Raw genomic sequence first — 15,439 nt, 5'->3', positions numbered from 1 at the left:
TTTTCTGTCTGTTGATAGGAATGAAGATGCTCTCAATCAAATGGCTGTCGCTCCTTTTCCTTCCCAGCCTTCCTCATTCTACTCCAGTGAGGTATGGCACATTATAAATAGTCACCTGTTAAACATGTCTTTTTGCTTAGGCTTCTTCTCCAATAGAACATAACAGATTTTTTAAATTAATTTAGATATGCAATGTCTCTAAAAACTGCTGGCCATTCTTTAAATGGCTATAAAATGTTCCTTTGATTAATCTCATATGTTAGATTTTTGGATCTCCGTGATGTAGGTAATGTTCAAGATCTAAAGCGCATGTCATTGCTAGTATCAGTATTTAAAGAGTAGTCTGTTTTTGTCCTAACCACCTCATGCAACAAGATTTGTCTAGCAACATGTAAACATAATTTAAACATTTTTAAATAATTGCAAAAAAAAACGTATTCATAAATTAATGAATTTTAATGTAAAATATAAATAAAAAGATCACAGTTAATATTAACTAATCTAAATTGGTATATTTAATTTTTATTTATTATTCTATTGTATTAGATTATATATTGTTATATTAATATACAGTAGTTAAAATAAGTTTTGAACACATCACCATTTTTCTCAGTAAATATATTTGTAAAGGTGCTATTTACATAACATTTTCACCAGATGTTGGTTACAACCCATGCAAAGAAATCAAACCATAGATGTCCGTAAAGTAAATTAAGAAAAGTGTCTCATTACCAAGATGTTACACAAGAAACATCTCATGATAGGTAAAAGCAACGAACTCTCTCAAGACCTTTGCAACCTTATTGTTGCAAACAAACTGATGGCATTGGTTACAGAAGCTTTCAAAACATCTGAATGTTCCAGTGAGCACTGTTGGAGCCATAATCTGTAAGTGGAAAGAACATAATTTCACCATAAACCGGCCATGACCATGTGCTCCTCGCAAGATATTTGACAGAGGAGTGAAAATAATTATCAGAGGTGTTGTCCCAGACCCAAGGATCACTTTTGGACAGCTTCAGAAAGACCTGGAATCACCAGGTACAATTTTTTCAAAGAAAACAATGTGATGCACTCAACCGCCATGACCTGTATGCACGCTCACCACGCAAGACTCCACTGCTGAAGAAAAGACATGTTGAAGCTCGTTTAAAGTTTTCTGCACAACATTTGGACAAGCCTGTAAAAAACTGGGAGAATATAGACTGGTCAGATGAGACCAAAATTGAACGCTTTGGATGCCATAATACACACTGTATTTGGAGGAGAAATGGCACTCCACATCACCCCAAAAACAGCATACTAACAGTGAAGTTTGGAGGTGGGAACATCATGGTGTGGGGCTGTGTGGGGCAAACACACCGCCAATAAAACTCTCAATTGAGAGTGAGGAGATGTCGTCATGACACTACGCCCCGCCCCCTTCCGCCATTTTGGGAGGATGATCCACCAGGTATTGGATTCGGACAGAGACTGGAGAAGAGATATTCTGATGATTACCATGTACATAATTTTCCAAACTCAATGGAACATGAAGTTTTAATCCACCCCAGCCGATCTGAGAAAGCAGCTGCTGGTAAACACACGGCATTATTTCACCACAGGGTGTCAGTCATCGTCTTACTAGTGCCGCGATGCAGGAGTGTGTTGACACCTGATGAACACAATCCTTTATTTAATTGTATTAAACATTTTGAAATCTTTTCTGTCATTTTTCATTGTCAATTATTTTATTTTATATAATTTACATGTTAATGCCAAAATGATTAATATTCAAAGTAACATAGGCCTATATCTAGTTGACTTTAATTTTCCTCTAATGTTACATGTACGTACTGAGCATTTAGTCTACTTAAGACTGGACTAAAAGCACCAGCGCACACAAGCGTTCCTTTTATTTGTTAAATTCATTTAGAAATGTAAACTTGTCATCAGGTATAAAATATGGTCAGTATGAGAAAAACACTGTTAATAAGAGGATGAGCACTAGACGGTTGCAGGATAGTGGGGAAATGTATTTATTTATTATTCAGAATGCACAAAAAATATATAGAATCATTTCAGGAACGTGCAAGGTAGTAAGTTAAAGCGTCTAACGTTAGGTCTCTGTTCCATTCTGCTGCAGGCAGCTCGTATGGATTGACGTTTTTGATATCATCCAGCTCCTTTAAATACCTCTGCCTGCCGCTGGTAGCAACTTCTCCCTGTAGTTAACCTCCATTTCTTTTTATTTTCCATTTTATAATTTCTCCGTTTAAACGACGTGATAATTCCTCGAGCCGTCTTTCCTGCTCCGATCTCTGTATCGCTCTTACAGTGTTGCCCTTGGCAACCGATAGCATCGAATCCCAAAATGGTGGATGGTGCAAACACCGCCCAATTTGTCACGTGACAGCAAACTACCATGACTACCATGTATGTCCTCATTCTCAATTGGTTTCAGAGATAGAAAAAGCTTCTTAAATGGCCCAGCCAATCACCTGACTTAAATCTAATGGAAAATCTATGGAAAGAACTAAAGATCAGATAGAAGAGGTCCAAAGAACCTTCAGTATTTGAAGACGAAGAATGGGCCAAAATCACGCCTCAGCAATGCAAGCAACTTGTGTCTATCGCACAGGGGGTGTCCTGAAGCTGTCATTACCAACAAAGGCTTTTGTATGAAGTATTAAATACGTTTCAGTAAGCGTGTTCAACTTTTTCCCTGTGTCATTTAACATTATTACACATAACCTAAATTACAGACATCTAGTTTGATATCTTTGCATGTGTGGATTGCATGGGTTGTAACAAACATCTGGTGAAAATATGTTATGTCAATAGCACCTTTAGAAATATATTTACTGAGAAAAATGGTGGCGTGTTCAATACTTATTTTACCCACTGTAGTAATATTTTATTTATTAATAAAAAACTAAAAATTAGACTGATTCCAGAATTGTTGTTTCAGACACATCAAAATACACCAGCAGTTCCGATTCTAACAGAGAAGCCACAGTTACCCGAAAGCCTCCCTCTGAGCAGAAGCCCACCTGAACCGCTTATAATCAAGGTGAGTCTTCGTCAAATCAACACCCTTGGTGTAAAGGTCAGAAGCCATGGATTGCTCGCTTGAATTAACTCTAAACCCCTCCTTTCTGAGAGCCTACTCTGCTCTGATTGGTCAGAAGGCCCCATCTGTTGTGATTTGTCTACCGCTTACAGCACGTCAGAAATTACATGCTCATCATCATATCTGAATTTAAGCTCCTAAAGCTTCCTATCATTCTATTTATTCTCTTTAAATGCTCAAGCTTGTTACAGCAAGATGGATTCTGATTGGCTGTCAATATTTGTATCATACATCCATTGGATCAAATCGTTCTGAAAGTGATTCCAACAATATTGTTTCTCTGTGTTGTTATTGTTATAGTCTCAGTCTCATGTAGATTCCAAAGTATCATGAAATGGTTTATTTCAGTCAGCCGTGCTCATAAGCCAGTGTTTCTGACTTTTCAACAGATATGATGCAAGAACGTGGCAACCTGTGTCATCATCATGAAAATAATAATGATTGTTGACTCAGCGTTTTACGAGCCTATCCCATCTCCCCTCATTTTCATCTCCTTATTGTCAGTCTGAGCTCGAACAAGCTGTTTCAGACCTAACTGTGAATTTTTTTCCGGTAAACAAACAGTTGAAACCTTCTCTGGGGCGCTTGGCTCTAAACAGCAGCTCATTGTCATCAGCTGCCTCTAGCTTAACTCTGTCCTAGATGGAGGCAGCGACTGCAGTTTTGACCTAGTTGAAGCTCTGTAGGGAGCATCTAGGCCTGATGCTTTATTTTACCTGTTTGCTTGACTCCTCATACAGGATCAACCCAGCGTGGCACTGACCGTGAACCCCACGCAGAGAGATCAGATGCAGAATACTGTCAGAGATGGAGAGTCATCTTTAAAGGTAAGGAACAGCTTAGATCTCAACCAGATACTCAGAATGGCATACCATCTTACTTTTGCTATTTTGGCAAAATGGATACTTTGCTAAGTATAAAATGCCAATTTTCTGTATGCATTGAAACCCCAGATTTCTTTATTTAAATTTTTTTAATATAAAAAAATATTAAATATATTTAAGAGTCTCAATAAGAGTCACCCGATAAGAGTCTCACGTTAACGCAGCACATTAACGCCAATAATGACCCACCCCTATATGTATGTATGTATGTATGTATGTGTATGTATGTATGTTTATATATACTGTACGCTGTACAGTGAGGAAAATAAGTATTTGAACACCCTGCTATTTTGCAAGTTCTCCCACTTAGAAATCGTGAACGGGTCTGAAATTGTCATCGTAGGTACATGTCCACTATGAGGCACATAATCTAACCTGTCCCATGTGCAGAAAAACACCCCCAAAGCATGATGCTACCACCCCCATGCTTCACAGTATGGATGGTGTTCTTGGGATGGTACTCATCATTCTTCTTCCTCCAAACACGTTTAGTGGAATTATGACCAAAAAGTTCTATTTTGGTCTCATCTGACCACATGACTTTCTCCCATGACTCCTCTGGATCATCCAAATGGTCATTGGCAAACTTAAGACGGGCCTGGACATGTGCTGGTTTTAGCAGGGGAACCTTCCGTGCCATGCATAATTTCAAACCATGACGTCTTAGTGTATTACCAATAGTAACCTTGGAAACGGGGGTCCCAGCTCTTTTCAGGTCATTGACCAGCTCCTCCTGTGTAGTTCTGGGCTGATTTCTCACCTTTCTTAGGATCATTGAGGCCCCACGAGGTGAGATCTTGCATGGAGCCCCAGTCCGACTCCGAGGGAGATTGACAGTCATGTTTAGCTTCTTTCATTTTCTAATAATTGCTCCAACAGTGGACCTTTTTTCACCGAACTCCTTGGCAATTTCCCCATAGCCCTTTCCAGTCTTGTGGAGGTGTACAATTTTGTCTCTAGTGTTTTGGACAGCTCTTTGGTCTTGGTCATGTTAGTAGTTGGATTCTTACTGATTGTATGGGGTGGACAGGTGTCTTTATGCAGCTAATGACCTCAAACAGGTACATCTAATTTAGGATAAGAAATCGAGTGGAGATGGACATTTTAAAGGCAGACTAGCAGGTCTTTGAGGGTCATTATTTAAATTACACTGGCCTTTGAAAGTTTTTTATATTAATGGAAAATGGAAGGGGGTGCAAAATATAAACATTTATTTCCAAGATAACAGACATGCGAGTTGCAATGTACAATATAATGAAGTCATGAGGAAAATAATGTAGCATCCTGTAGTTTACGAAATGTATTGTATCGCTAGTAATGCATATCCATCCTTTACTCATGAATCAAAAGTGGCCTTGAATATTTCATAATCGTTCCATTAAATGTTGGTTGTGTAGCCTGTTATACTGAGTGATAAAACTAATTAAGGTCTATTAATCATTTCAGAAGCTGAAATCCTCTGAGAAAATATTGGAGCCTCCAAGTGAACAGTCGCTCCAGCCTCATGTAGAGCAGGTGTGTTCGCTTATTTACATGTGTGTGTTCGTTTGACAACGTTTTTACTTTTACTTTACCTGTTTAGAGACTTTCTTCTCTAAACGGGTGCCAAGACATGAAATCTCTGCCCAGACAAAACATGGCATGACTGTTAGTAAACAGTCTAACCTCTGTGTGTCTCTTTCTGTGTTCCTGCCGACTCGCCCTTGTCCTGGACTGTCCTCAGATCACTAGTCTTCCAAAAATCCAGAGGAATTCCACCAAGCCCTCAGCAGGTTCTCTGGAGGTCACGTCCTCTGGATCATCTGTGCCAGTCTCTGGCACCAGCCCCGACTTTGAGTACTGCAGCAAAGGTGAAAAATGCAGTGTGTCACAAATAGTATTGAAAACATGTTATACTGTTAATTTAATTTGAATGTTTTTACACACTTTTTTTCAATTTTGCGTTGCAATCTGTGGTGCAACAAATTCATGTTAAGGTAAATTGGAGTTGAAAACAGTGCCGTGTGGATTCACCTTGGCCTCTTTGAACACTGACAGTTGTTTTTTCCAAAGAGGAATTGATTTTCTTTTTCGCTCAGAGAATTTTTTTTAAAGCACAGAATACAGAGTTGCATCATCTTATCTCTCTTTCTCTGTTTCAGACCCTGCTACGTGTCCCATAGTTCCAGGACAAGAGACGGTCATTGAAATTTCTAAAGGCCGGTCTGGACTGGGCCTTAGTATAGTCGGCGGCAAAGATACCCAGCTGGTACGGTATCAGTGGTAAAATGTTTAAAAAAAATTGAAATACAAAGGTTTTGTTTTGTGTATGTGCGTTACTCTATTTTTGCTTTATTTTTATTGGGAGTTTTGTGCCTTGTTTTCGTCTGTTGTTTTTCTGTTTTTTTCTGTACTTGTTTCTTTTTTTGTGTATGGTTTGTTTTGTCTTTCTATTTTGTTTGTGTTTTCTGTGTTTTAATTTTGTCTTTTGTCTATTGTATTTTAGTTTTTTGGTTTATCCTGGTTTTCTTTTTGTGCTTTTGTTTTTCTGGTTCGTTTTTGTTTTTTTTCTAGTTGTTTTTCTGTATTTTATTATTTTTTCTGTTTCGTTTTTTTCTGTTTAAGGTAAAAAGCGACTGAAATTGCCATACAGCACCTCTAATTGAAGGGATATGCACCAAAGGATAATTTTAATGTCATTTTAATCATTTTAATGACGTGTTCAAAAATTGCTAGACTAAAGTGCACCAGTATTGAACAATGCAGAATGTGTCTCGAGAGACTTTTTATGGTCCACGCTTGTAGCCTATTATCCTTAAAGAAAACTAGCAAAAATACCAAAAACAATTTGATTTTAGTAGTACTGCTAGTAGTTTTTGATATAATGATGCATTTGCTACTATAAACAGTATATATTCTTAGTCAGAAGACAAAATGCATTCATGCATATAAAAGCTAGATTGTCTGTTCATTGGTACGTTTAACTGCAGATACAGCTGTCTGCAGGCACAGCTTCCATGTGGGTTTGGTCAAAGTATCAGAAGAGTGTGTGATTGTGACAGGTCGCATTCTCTCCGGTGGGCCGCAGGGCTGCATCAGAACAGGCAGGTCACAGCAGGAGCTTTTTGTCTGCCCTGGCTTTCTCTGCTGCGCCTCAGGCTTTTATCTGTGCACTGCCACATCACCATCATAATTCTGCAGCACTCCTGCTCTGTGGGCTAGTTTAGCTGTCAAAGGCTTCCACAAGTCAACAAAACCAACCCTCGGGCTCCACAAATTTTCAGCAGGAAGAAAAAAATCTGTGTGTGTTTTATATATAAAAGGATTTTATAGGTAATGGGGAGCAGAAATCACACACCATACCACTTTATTTGTCCTGTAGAGATGAAAAGGAAATGTTTTCAAAAATGTTCTGGTTGCTCTTTCCATTCAAGCTAAAAATAAAGAATGCAAAATTAACACAATAGTGATCCATGACACATTCGCTGTGAATTTTTCAAATAATCATTTTTACAATTGTGTGTAATGAACAGACCAAATTTGTACTACCAAAAATATTAGTATGTTAGTGATAATCTTCACATCCAGTGGGCTGTGAACTGTCCCTTTAAGAAGAATGTGATAGGACCATATTTCATAAATGTATTTTAGCATATGAATCCTCTTCACACACTTCATATTTCTCTCATCTTTCCAGGATGCCATAGTGATTCATGAAGTGTATGAGGAGGGGGCGGCAGCACGGGACGGTCGACTCTGGGCCGGAGATCAGATTCTCGAGGTTTGTTTATGCTAGTGAGAGTGTGTTAAATGGATGTTGAGTGGGATGCTCCTCTGTAATGTCACTGACAGCTGGCCTGCCTTGAGCAAAATGGAAATGTTATGTTGGTTTGGTGTTATTGTGAATAATAATAATAATAAGGAGATGTGACTAGTAGTGTTAGCAATTTTGATTCATTAGATCTGAGCAGTAGTTCTCTGTGCATAACTTAGACAATATCGCCATCTTCTGGACATAAAGTAGCATAGCGTGCTGAATAGCACACAATTAAACTGTTATTTTATAGTATTATTTATATTTTTATATTTTCATTTTTCATTTTATTTATAATCATATAGAGCTTTAATTTTTATTGCAGTTTTTTTAATCTAAAATTAATATTTTATTTTATTTCAGCTTTATTTCAATTACCAAAACAGATTTTTAAAAGTTTTCATTTTTAGAATTTTACAGTAACAATATTGCTCAGATCATACTGTACAAAAACAAAATACTATGTCCTACAATGCAATGTGCTCTCAGTGATCAACTGTATTATAAGTAAAGAGGTGATGAATTGATAAATAAACTTTCCCTTGAGCTTTTGATATATAAAAGGTCATGGTAATATAAGAATATCCTGTAAGAGCTGAACTTCATTTTTAGTCAAAGAAAAGCTTTTATAGACACCTAAGCCCATCGGCAGGCCGGTGAATCTCAAATAGTGAAAATAATATTCCTTTCTTGATCTGGGTGCGCGCACGTGTGTTTGTGTGTGCGCGCGCGCGGTTCGCGCTTCTATCCACCGATCGGGCAGGCCAAGTAACATTAGCGGGTGGATGAGAAATAAATCATTGCGTTTGTTTGATAAAGACGTTTACGATACCTGTGGATGAGAGAATCATTCTGGTGCCGCTTTCAAAACAATCCCTCCCTCATGTGAACTAAATTGACAGAGGAGCTGAAGCAAATTTTCAGCTGAGGCAAATCTTGCATATTTTGTATTAAATATGCAAATCTTATTCAATCCTGGCCGTGGGTGTTTACTTCCAAGTCTCCAGTGCGGCACGCCCAGCGTTCAGGAGAGAGCCTCAAAACCAGTGTAGAAAATACCCTCCCGATATTTCTTATTAGTTATCATGTTTTTGGAAGTAAAAAAAACACAAACGTCATTAGTTGACCTCAGACAACAGGATAAAAATAAAAAAGCCAGTTGTTGACACCTTTAATATAATGTAATGTGGTGCCCCCTGCAGGTAAATGGAGTGGATCTGCGCAGCGTCGCTCATGAAGATGCAATAGCTGCTCTACGGCAAACACCGGCCAAAGTGCGGTTGACTGTGCTGCGTGACGAGGCGCAATACAGGGACGAGGAGAACCTCGATTTATTCCAGGTTGAACTTCAGAAGAGAACGGGACGCGGCCTGGGCCTCAGCATCGTCGGGAAGAGGTGAGGACGCACTTGTTTTTCTTTAAAAAAATGAACAATAATAATGAAAAATACAATTATAATTTTACAAATATTAAAATAAAGTGCACAATACAATTATAGTAGTAAAGTAGTTTAGTATTAGTTTTTATTAGTATTTTTTTACAAATAGCACAATTGTAATTTTAACATAAAATAAAACAAAATGCGCAATGTCATAATTTTGCAATAAAATAGAAAAATGCACTATACTAATGATCCACAGACATGGCATGCAGGAAAAAATATGTATATTGTGGCCACAAATTAACCGTTAATTCCCATGACTTACTAATACGTCAGTATTACTTGTATTTTACTAATCCATTCCTTCGTTTTAAGTAAATCATGCACACAATGTAATAATTTATTCCCTAGATTTACTAAATCATTGATACGATGTAGTAATTCGTTCCCTTGTTTGAGTTAAATTAAAATGAGGGAACAAATTAGTTCAGCATGGCCATGAATTACTAAAATGATGGAACGAATTCTTAATATATATTTTTGTCTGCTTGACTCGTGTATGGCTCCATACAATACAATTATAACTTTTCGGACCCTCTTTATATTAGGTGGCCTTAACTACTATGTACTAACATTGTAATTAATCATTGGATACAATGCACTTATTGTGTACATATATGTTTTTACATTGTACTTACATTTTAAAAAATACCTGCATGTAATTACGTCTGTAATTCGTTTCTGTAATTACATTTGTAATTACACAGTTGGCACGTCCCTTACACCTAACCCTACCCTTAAACTTACCCATACCAACACACCTGTCCCTAACTCTACCCGTATCCCACCTCAATCTCAGAAAAACTGTTTTGCAATACCATTTGAACAAATCATTTTTTAAGCTTAAGGCCAACTAATATAAAGTGGGGCCGCATTTTCTTTAAGAGTGGGTGTCTCCTTAACTTCCTCTTTCTCCTTTTCTCTCTCTCTCCAGAAATGGTAAGGGTGTGTTCATCTCGGATGTGGTGAAGGGCGGAGCGGCTGATCTGGACGGCAGACTGATGCAGGGTGATCAGATCCTGTCTGTGGATGGAGAGGACATGAGACAGGCATCACAGGAGACCGTCGCCGCCATCCTCAAGGTGAGCTCTGCCCGAATCCTTAAACCCAAAGCCCAGCTTACAACAAGTTCCAAAACTGGATTACATGATCAGATTTAGTTGGAGCTGCAGCTGCAGGATGCTACCACTAGGTGTCGCAGTTTGATTGTATATTTTGAGGGTCGGTGATGTCTGTGCTGTTTATAAACAATGTCTGAATTCATATTTAAACATTTAGTTTCCTCAGCAACCCATTTCAGTTTTGACAGCATGTTCAGACTTAAACGTATTTTATTCAACGGTTTTGGTGTCCTCTAGGTTTGGGTTTTTTTCAGTTTAAACAGTAGCATCAGATCAGTTTAACACAGTTTTTGCTATGGTCAGTTTAGATATCAGCATATCAGCTTTCCCCAACAATGTGCTTGAAAGTGATATTAAACAATATCCAGCCCAACCTCCTCTGTAAGTTTTAAGACATTGAAATTAAAATAATAACCAACACTTAATGGCCGTTTACCTGGTTCACTTCAGCGTTCCCCAGTGATTTAAGCTTATGGAATCCATTTTCCGGCTACAGTATTACCTCCAAATTGGAAAAAAATTATAATTGTTGTCTGTAAAATGATCTCTTCAAAAAAAGTTTTTTCTTAAATCTTTATTTTAACAGCAAAAATTGTGTATTTAAAAATACATAAAATAAATAATAATTAAATTGTTTACTTTTGACCGGGGTTCTGTGTGTGTGTATATATATATATATAAAAACAAACTGTACCTACCCATTTTTACTGTACCTACCCATTATATATATATATATATATATATATATATATATATATATATATATATATATATATATATATATATATATATATATATATATATATATATATATATATATATATAAAACACTAATGGTCAAAAGTTTGAGAGTGGTAAGATTTTAATGTTTAATGTTTTTAAAGAAGTCTCTTCTGCTCACCAATATATATATATATATATATATATATATATATATATATATATATATATATATATATATATATAAAACACTAATGGTCAAAAGTTTGAGAGTGGTAAGATTTTAATGTTTAATGTTTTTAAAGAAGTCTCTTCTGCTCACCAAGGCTGCATTTATTTGATGCAAAAACAGTAATATTGTGAAATATTTGAAAATATTTTTTTTCTATTTGAATATTTTTTTAAATGCTATTTATTTCTGTGATTCAAAGCTGAATTTTCAGCATCATTACTCCAGTCTTTAAAGTCACATGACCCTTCAGAAATCATTCTAATATGATGATTTGATGCTTAAGAAACATTTATGATTATTAATCCATGTAGAAAACAGTTGTCAAATTTCTATTAAGGATTATTTAATGAATAGAAAGTTCAAAAGACTGCATTTATCTGAAATAGAAAGCTTTTGCTATATAAATGTATGTACTATATATATATATATATATATATATATATATATATATATATATTATATATTTGTAGCTGATATTATGTGCTGATAACAAAAAATATTTTTTTACACTAAATGAAAGTGCCACTAATCCTATATGAACACAAAATGTACAACAACGCGTGCATGTGTATATATATATATATCGATTATTGGGAGAGTGACAAGCTCTTAACAATAATGTTGTTCTGGACAATTATTGTGGCAGTTGGTGAAATTGTGGGAAATATTGGCGTGAATGAGGTTGCATTGTTTGGCTGTACACTCGCTGTGGAGTTCAGCTTGATGGGATCGGCTCGAGTCGAGCTCTCTGGGCGAGAGCAAAGGTATTGTGTTGTGCCATCAGGTCTCTGCATGTATGTGAAGGTTCTCGAAAGTATGTCAAGGTGTGTTTGAGAGGACATGAGCAAGAAGACAGCCCACAATGCCAAACTTGTGTGTGCGTGTCAACGTGTGTGCTGTGATCCTGCAGTGCGCCAGGGGCAAGGTGCTGTTGGAACTGGGCCGACTGAAGGCTGCCTCCTGGATCTCTTCCAGACGCACCTCCCAGGGAAGTCAGGTGTGTAGCCCGCGCCCGACACCCTGTTGGGCTTCCCTGCCACGTCGTAAAAACCAAAACTTAGCATGCCGAACTCTAACCCAATCGATAGTGCATGTTAGCGGACAGGCGAACCAGCGGTGTATGGCTGTGGGCATCTGTGTGTGTTACTCATCCATATTGCCTGAAAAAGAAAAGGGAGTCCGTGTCTACACGTCAGCATGCACTCACGTCACTAACCTAGATGTATGCATGTGCGATGACATGAGTGTGTTCTATGTGTATGGGATAGCACCTTCAACTAACTCTTTCTCCTTTAGATGAGCCACGTGAGCGCCAACAGCAGCACCCCAACCCCCACGCCCCCTGCTGTGGCTCTGCTCCCTCCTCAAACCCTCAACAACAACAGCCGAAATATCACTGAGGCCAACAATAAAAGCACAGGTACTTCTTGCAACACATTAGCACTGAAAGTACCAGGAAACAGCCATAAAACAGCTGTAAATCAGCCTTAAAACAACACTTTCTTATCTGTCGACAGCTAGCAGTGGTGCTTAGAAAGTGCCTCTGTAAACAGTTAAGAGTGCTTGTGCTTTGTTTTTCTTCTGTTGTTTTTAGTCTATTTAAATTAAAACTGCAGTCACGTTTAATGTAATCATTTCTTAACTTTTTTTTATGTTTCTAATTTTGAATCCTCATGGATTCAGGTTCAGGTACCAAAATATTAACATGTATTTGCAGAGATATAGTTTGTAGTCTGGACCAAACAAATCGACCGATTTCTGGCCACAACAGGACCCTTTGTATAGAAACACACTTGCAAACTGTGGTCCCATTGCATAGTTTTTTGGGTTACTGTTGCAGTGACTAACGGACACACATCAGCCAAGTAGATTTAGTTATTGTCAGACCCAAAATGGATTGATATTGGCCAATTTATCTGGATATTTTATGTCTCTAGTTCCAACCTACATGACCAGTGCATGAGCTACCACCAATATGTTCCTCAGTAAAATTCTTAGGAACTCATAATAGTTATACTGCATAACTCATTAAACTAATTAACGAAATTAGATTGAAATATTTCAGTCTCTTGAATGGTTGTTTTCCGAAAGTTAGTGTCTGACATTTTATCCCTCCAGGGACAGAGCCAGGCGTTCGGACTGTGGAGATCACACGGGTAAGGTTGTTTGTAAACCTACTTCTGTATATATAGTGCTCAGGAGTTTCATTTTTAGTGCACCCTCATCAGTGACTTTGTCTCACTTTCTCAGGGTCCCACCGACGCTTTGGGTGTCAGTATAGCGGGCGGTAAGGGCAGTCCGCTGGGCGACATCCCCATCTTCATCGCCATGATCCAGGCCAACGGCGTGGCTGCCAAGACACATCGCCTCAAAGTACATCATCCTTGTTTTTTCCATTCCTTTCTGTTGCTCACTTTCCACTTTCGTCTTGTGTAAATAAGGCTGAAGCCCCATTCACACCATCAGCGACTTTGTTCTGTACTGTGAAGACGCTTGTGGGCATTCCCAGTGCTGTCACTTTAATTCTATTGGTAGACTGCACGTCTCTGGCCATTTCTTTAGAAAATGCAATCGCAAGTGTTATATAAAACTAAGATACGCGGCTAGCGTATTTCTCCAATTGTTTTCAATGGGAGCGACAGGTTTTTAAAGCATCAGATGTTCAGCTTTTAGAAGAATGTTTAACTACCACATTCAGCCACCACATTCTGCTTGTACAAAGTCTACATATGATAACAACAAGCATAATAACAGAACAAAATCATTTAAAACAAGAGCCAGAGCAAATACTTTGCATTGTTTAAAAATTTTACATAGAAACAATACTGAAACAAACTATCTGTGAAATGAGATACTAGTAACACTTCTGTGAATATTCCGTATCATATTAATCAAAGCGTCTCAGCTGAAAGAAACGCTTAGCTGTGGCCGTTTAAAAGCAGGGTTTTTTTCAGCACAGTGCCAATATGGTGGTGGACACACAGCCTTACGCCGCATTCACACGGAGCGTAGGCGTTAACGCTTGACGGAGGGCGTGGCTGAAGCTAGGTGCTGACGCGATCGTCATAGTGACAACAGCCAATCACATTAACTTGCCGCTTGGACCAAAACACAACACAAAAAAGCGCCTTTTTTGGTTGTATGTGCGAGTACGATTGCCCGTGTAGTTGTTGTCAGCGCACTGCACAGGTGCACGAAGCTGTTAAGTACATTAAATCCCGAAAAAGCGCCGACAGCGGGAAGAATATCACGTAGTGGTCCAGGAGCTGCGTCTGGATTTTTAACGGTCTATGGTCTGGATGGTTCACGGAGCAGTAATGAACGCAATTGGCTAGCGTCTGCTGTAGGATATTTGCATACGGCGATCTGATTGGATGACGCCTGCGCTGGCGCTTGAAAAGTTGAGAATTCTTCAACTTCTGCCGCTTGCAACGCGAGTGAAGCGCCGCGACGGAACCCACAATTCAGTTCGGCAACGGATGATGTCACCCATTCAAAGTAAATGGGAAGCGTTAACGCCTACGCTCCGTGTGAATGCGGCGTTAGACTTAAAAGAACAGCCTTCACTCCTATTGGTCATTGCTCGCAAAATTCGCTCATTTCGCTCGCAAAATTCGCTTGTGTCGCCGGACATCACTAGCCCTCCATTCAAAATGAATGGAATCATGTCGTTGAGTGTCACTGATGGTGTTAATGGAGCTTGAGAGCTGTTGATTAAGCATTATACATTGGTTTGGGTGTGAAGGGCACCGCTGGGGATTGGGTTTGTATCCATGTGAATGAATTTCAAGCAATTTTTCCATTAATGTAACTCTCAGGTAGGTGACAGGATTGTGAGCATCAATTCTCAGTCTCTGGATGGCTTGACTCACGGAGACGTCGTAAATATACTGAAGAATGCTTTCGGCACCATCGTCCTCCAGGTACACGTTGAACTCAATACTGTTTTTTCATTAAATATATTTGCAGCAGTGTAGTTCATGATGTGTAGACTACGGCAAACAAACCAATTTCAGGCTAATAACTTTGGGTCCAAAAACAGACACCCTGTTTTGGCAAGAGCATGGTCCATTGTTCTGTAGCTATAGAACTCTATAGCTTATTGAGGCCATCTATAGAATATTGTGTTTGAACTT

General features: G+C 38.3%; 1 protein-coding gene across 1 annotated transcript in view; it reads left to right on the top strand.

The window, feature by feature from the left end:
• The window catches only part of patj (PATJ crumbs cell polarity complex component), a 143,031-nt gene that overhangs the window by 118,889 nt on the left and 8,703 nt on the right, over nucleotides 1-15,439 (top strand). Inside the window, 14 exon segments of the mRNA XM_067415824.1 lie at nucleotides 19-91; nucleotides 2,951-3,052; nucleotides 3,853-3,939; nucleotides 5,443-5,511; nucleotides 5,720-5,846; nucleotides 6,138-6,244; nucleotides 7,673-7,756; nucleotides 8,992-9,185; nucleotides 10,165-10,312; nucleotides 12,214-12,300; nucleotides 12,600-12,723; nucleotides 13,422-13,459; nucleotides 13,554-13,676; nucleotides 15,122-15,226. Of these exon segments, the coding sequence (XP_067271925.1) occupies nucleotides 19-91; nucleotides 2,951-3,052; nucleotides 3,853-3,939; nucleotides 5,443-5,511; nucleotides 5,720-5,846; nucleotides 6,138-6,244; nucleotides 7,673-7,756; nucleotides 8,992-9,185; nucleotides 10,165-10,312; nucleotides 12,214-12,300; nucleotides 12,600-12,723; nucleotides 13,422-13,459; nucleotides 13,554-13,676; nucleotides 15,122-15,226 (1,468 nt within the window).

Source organism: Pseudorasbora parva, chromosome 14 (genome assembly GCF_024679245.1).
Source record: "Pseudorasbora parva isolate DD20220531a chromosome 14, ASM2467924v1, whole genome shotgun sequence".
NCBI classification, from domain to species: Eukaryota; Metazoa; Chordata; class Actinopteri; order Cypriniformes; family Gobionidae; genus Pseudorasbora; species Pseudorasbora parva.
This window is presented reverse-complemented; position numbering and strand designations above follow the sequence as displayed.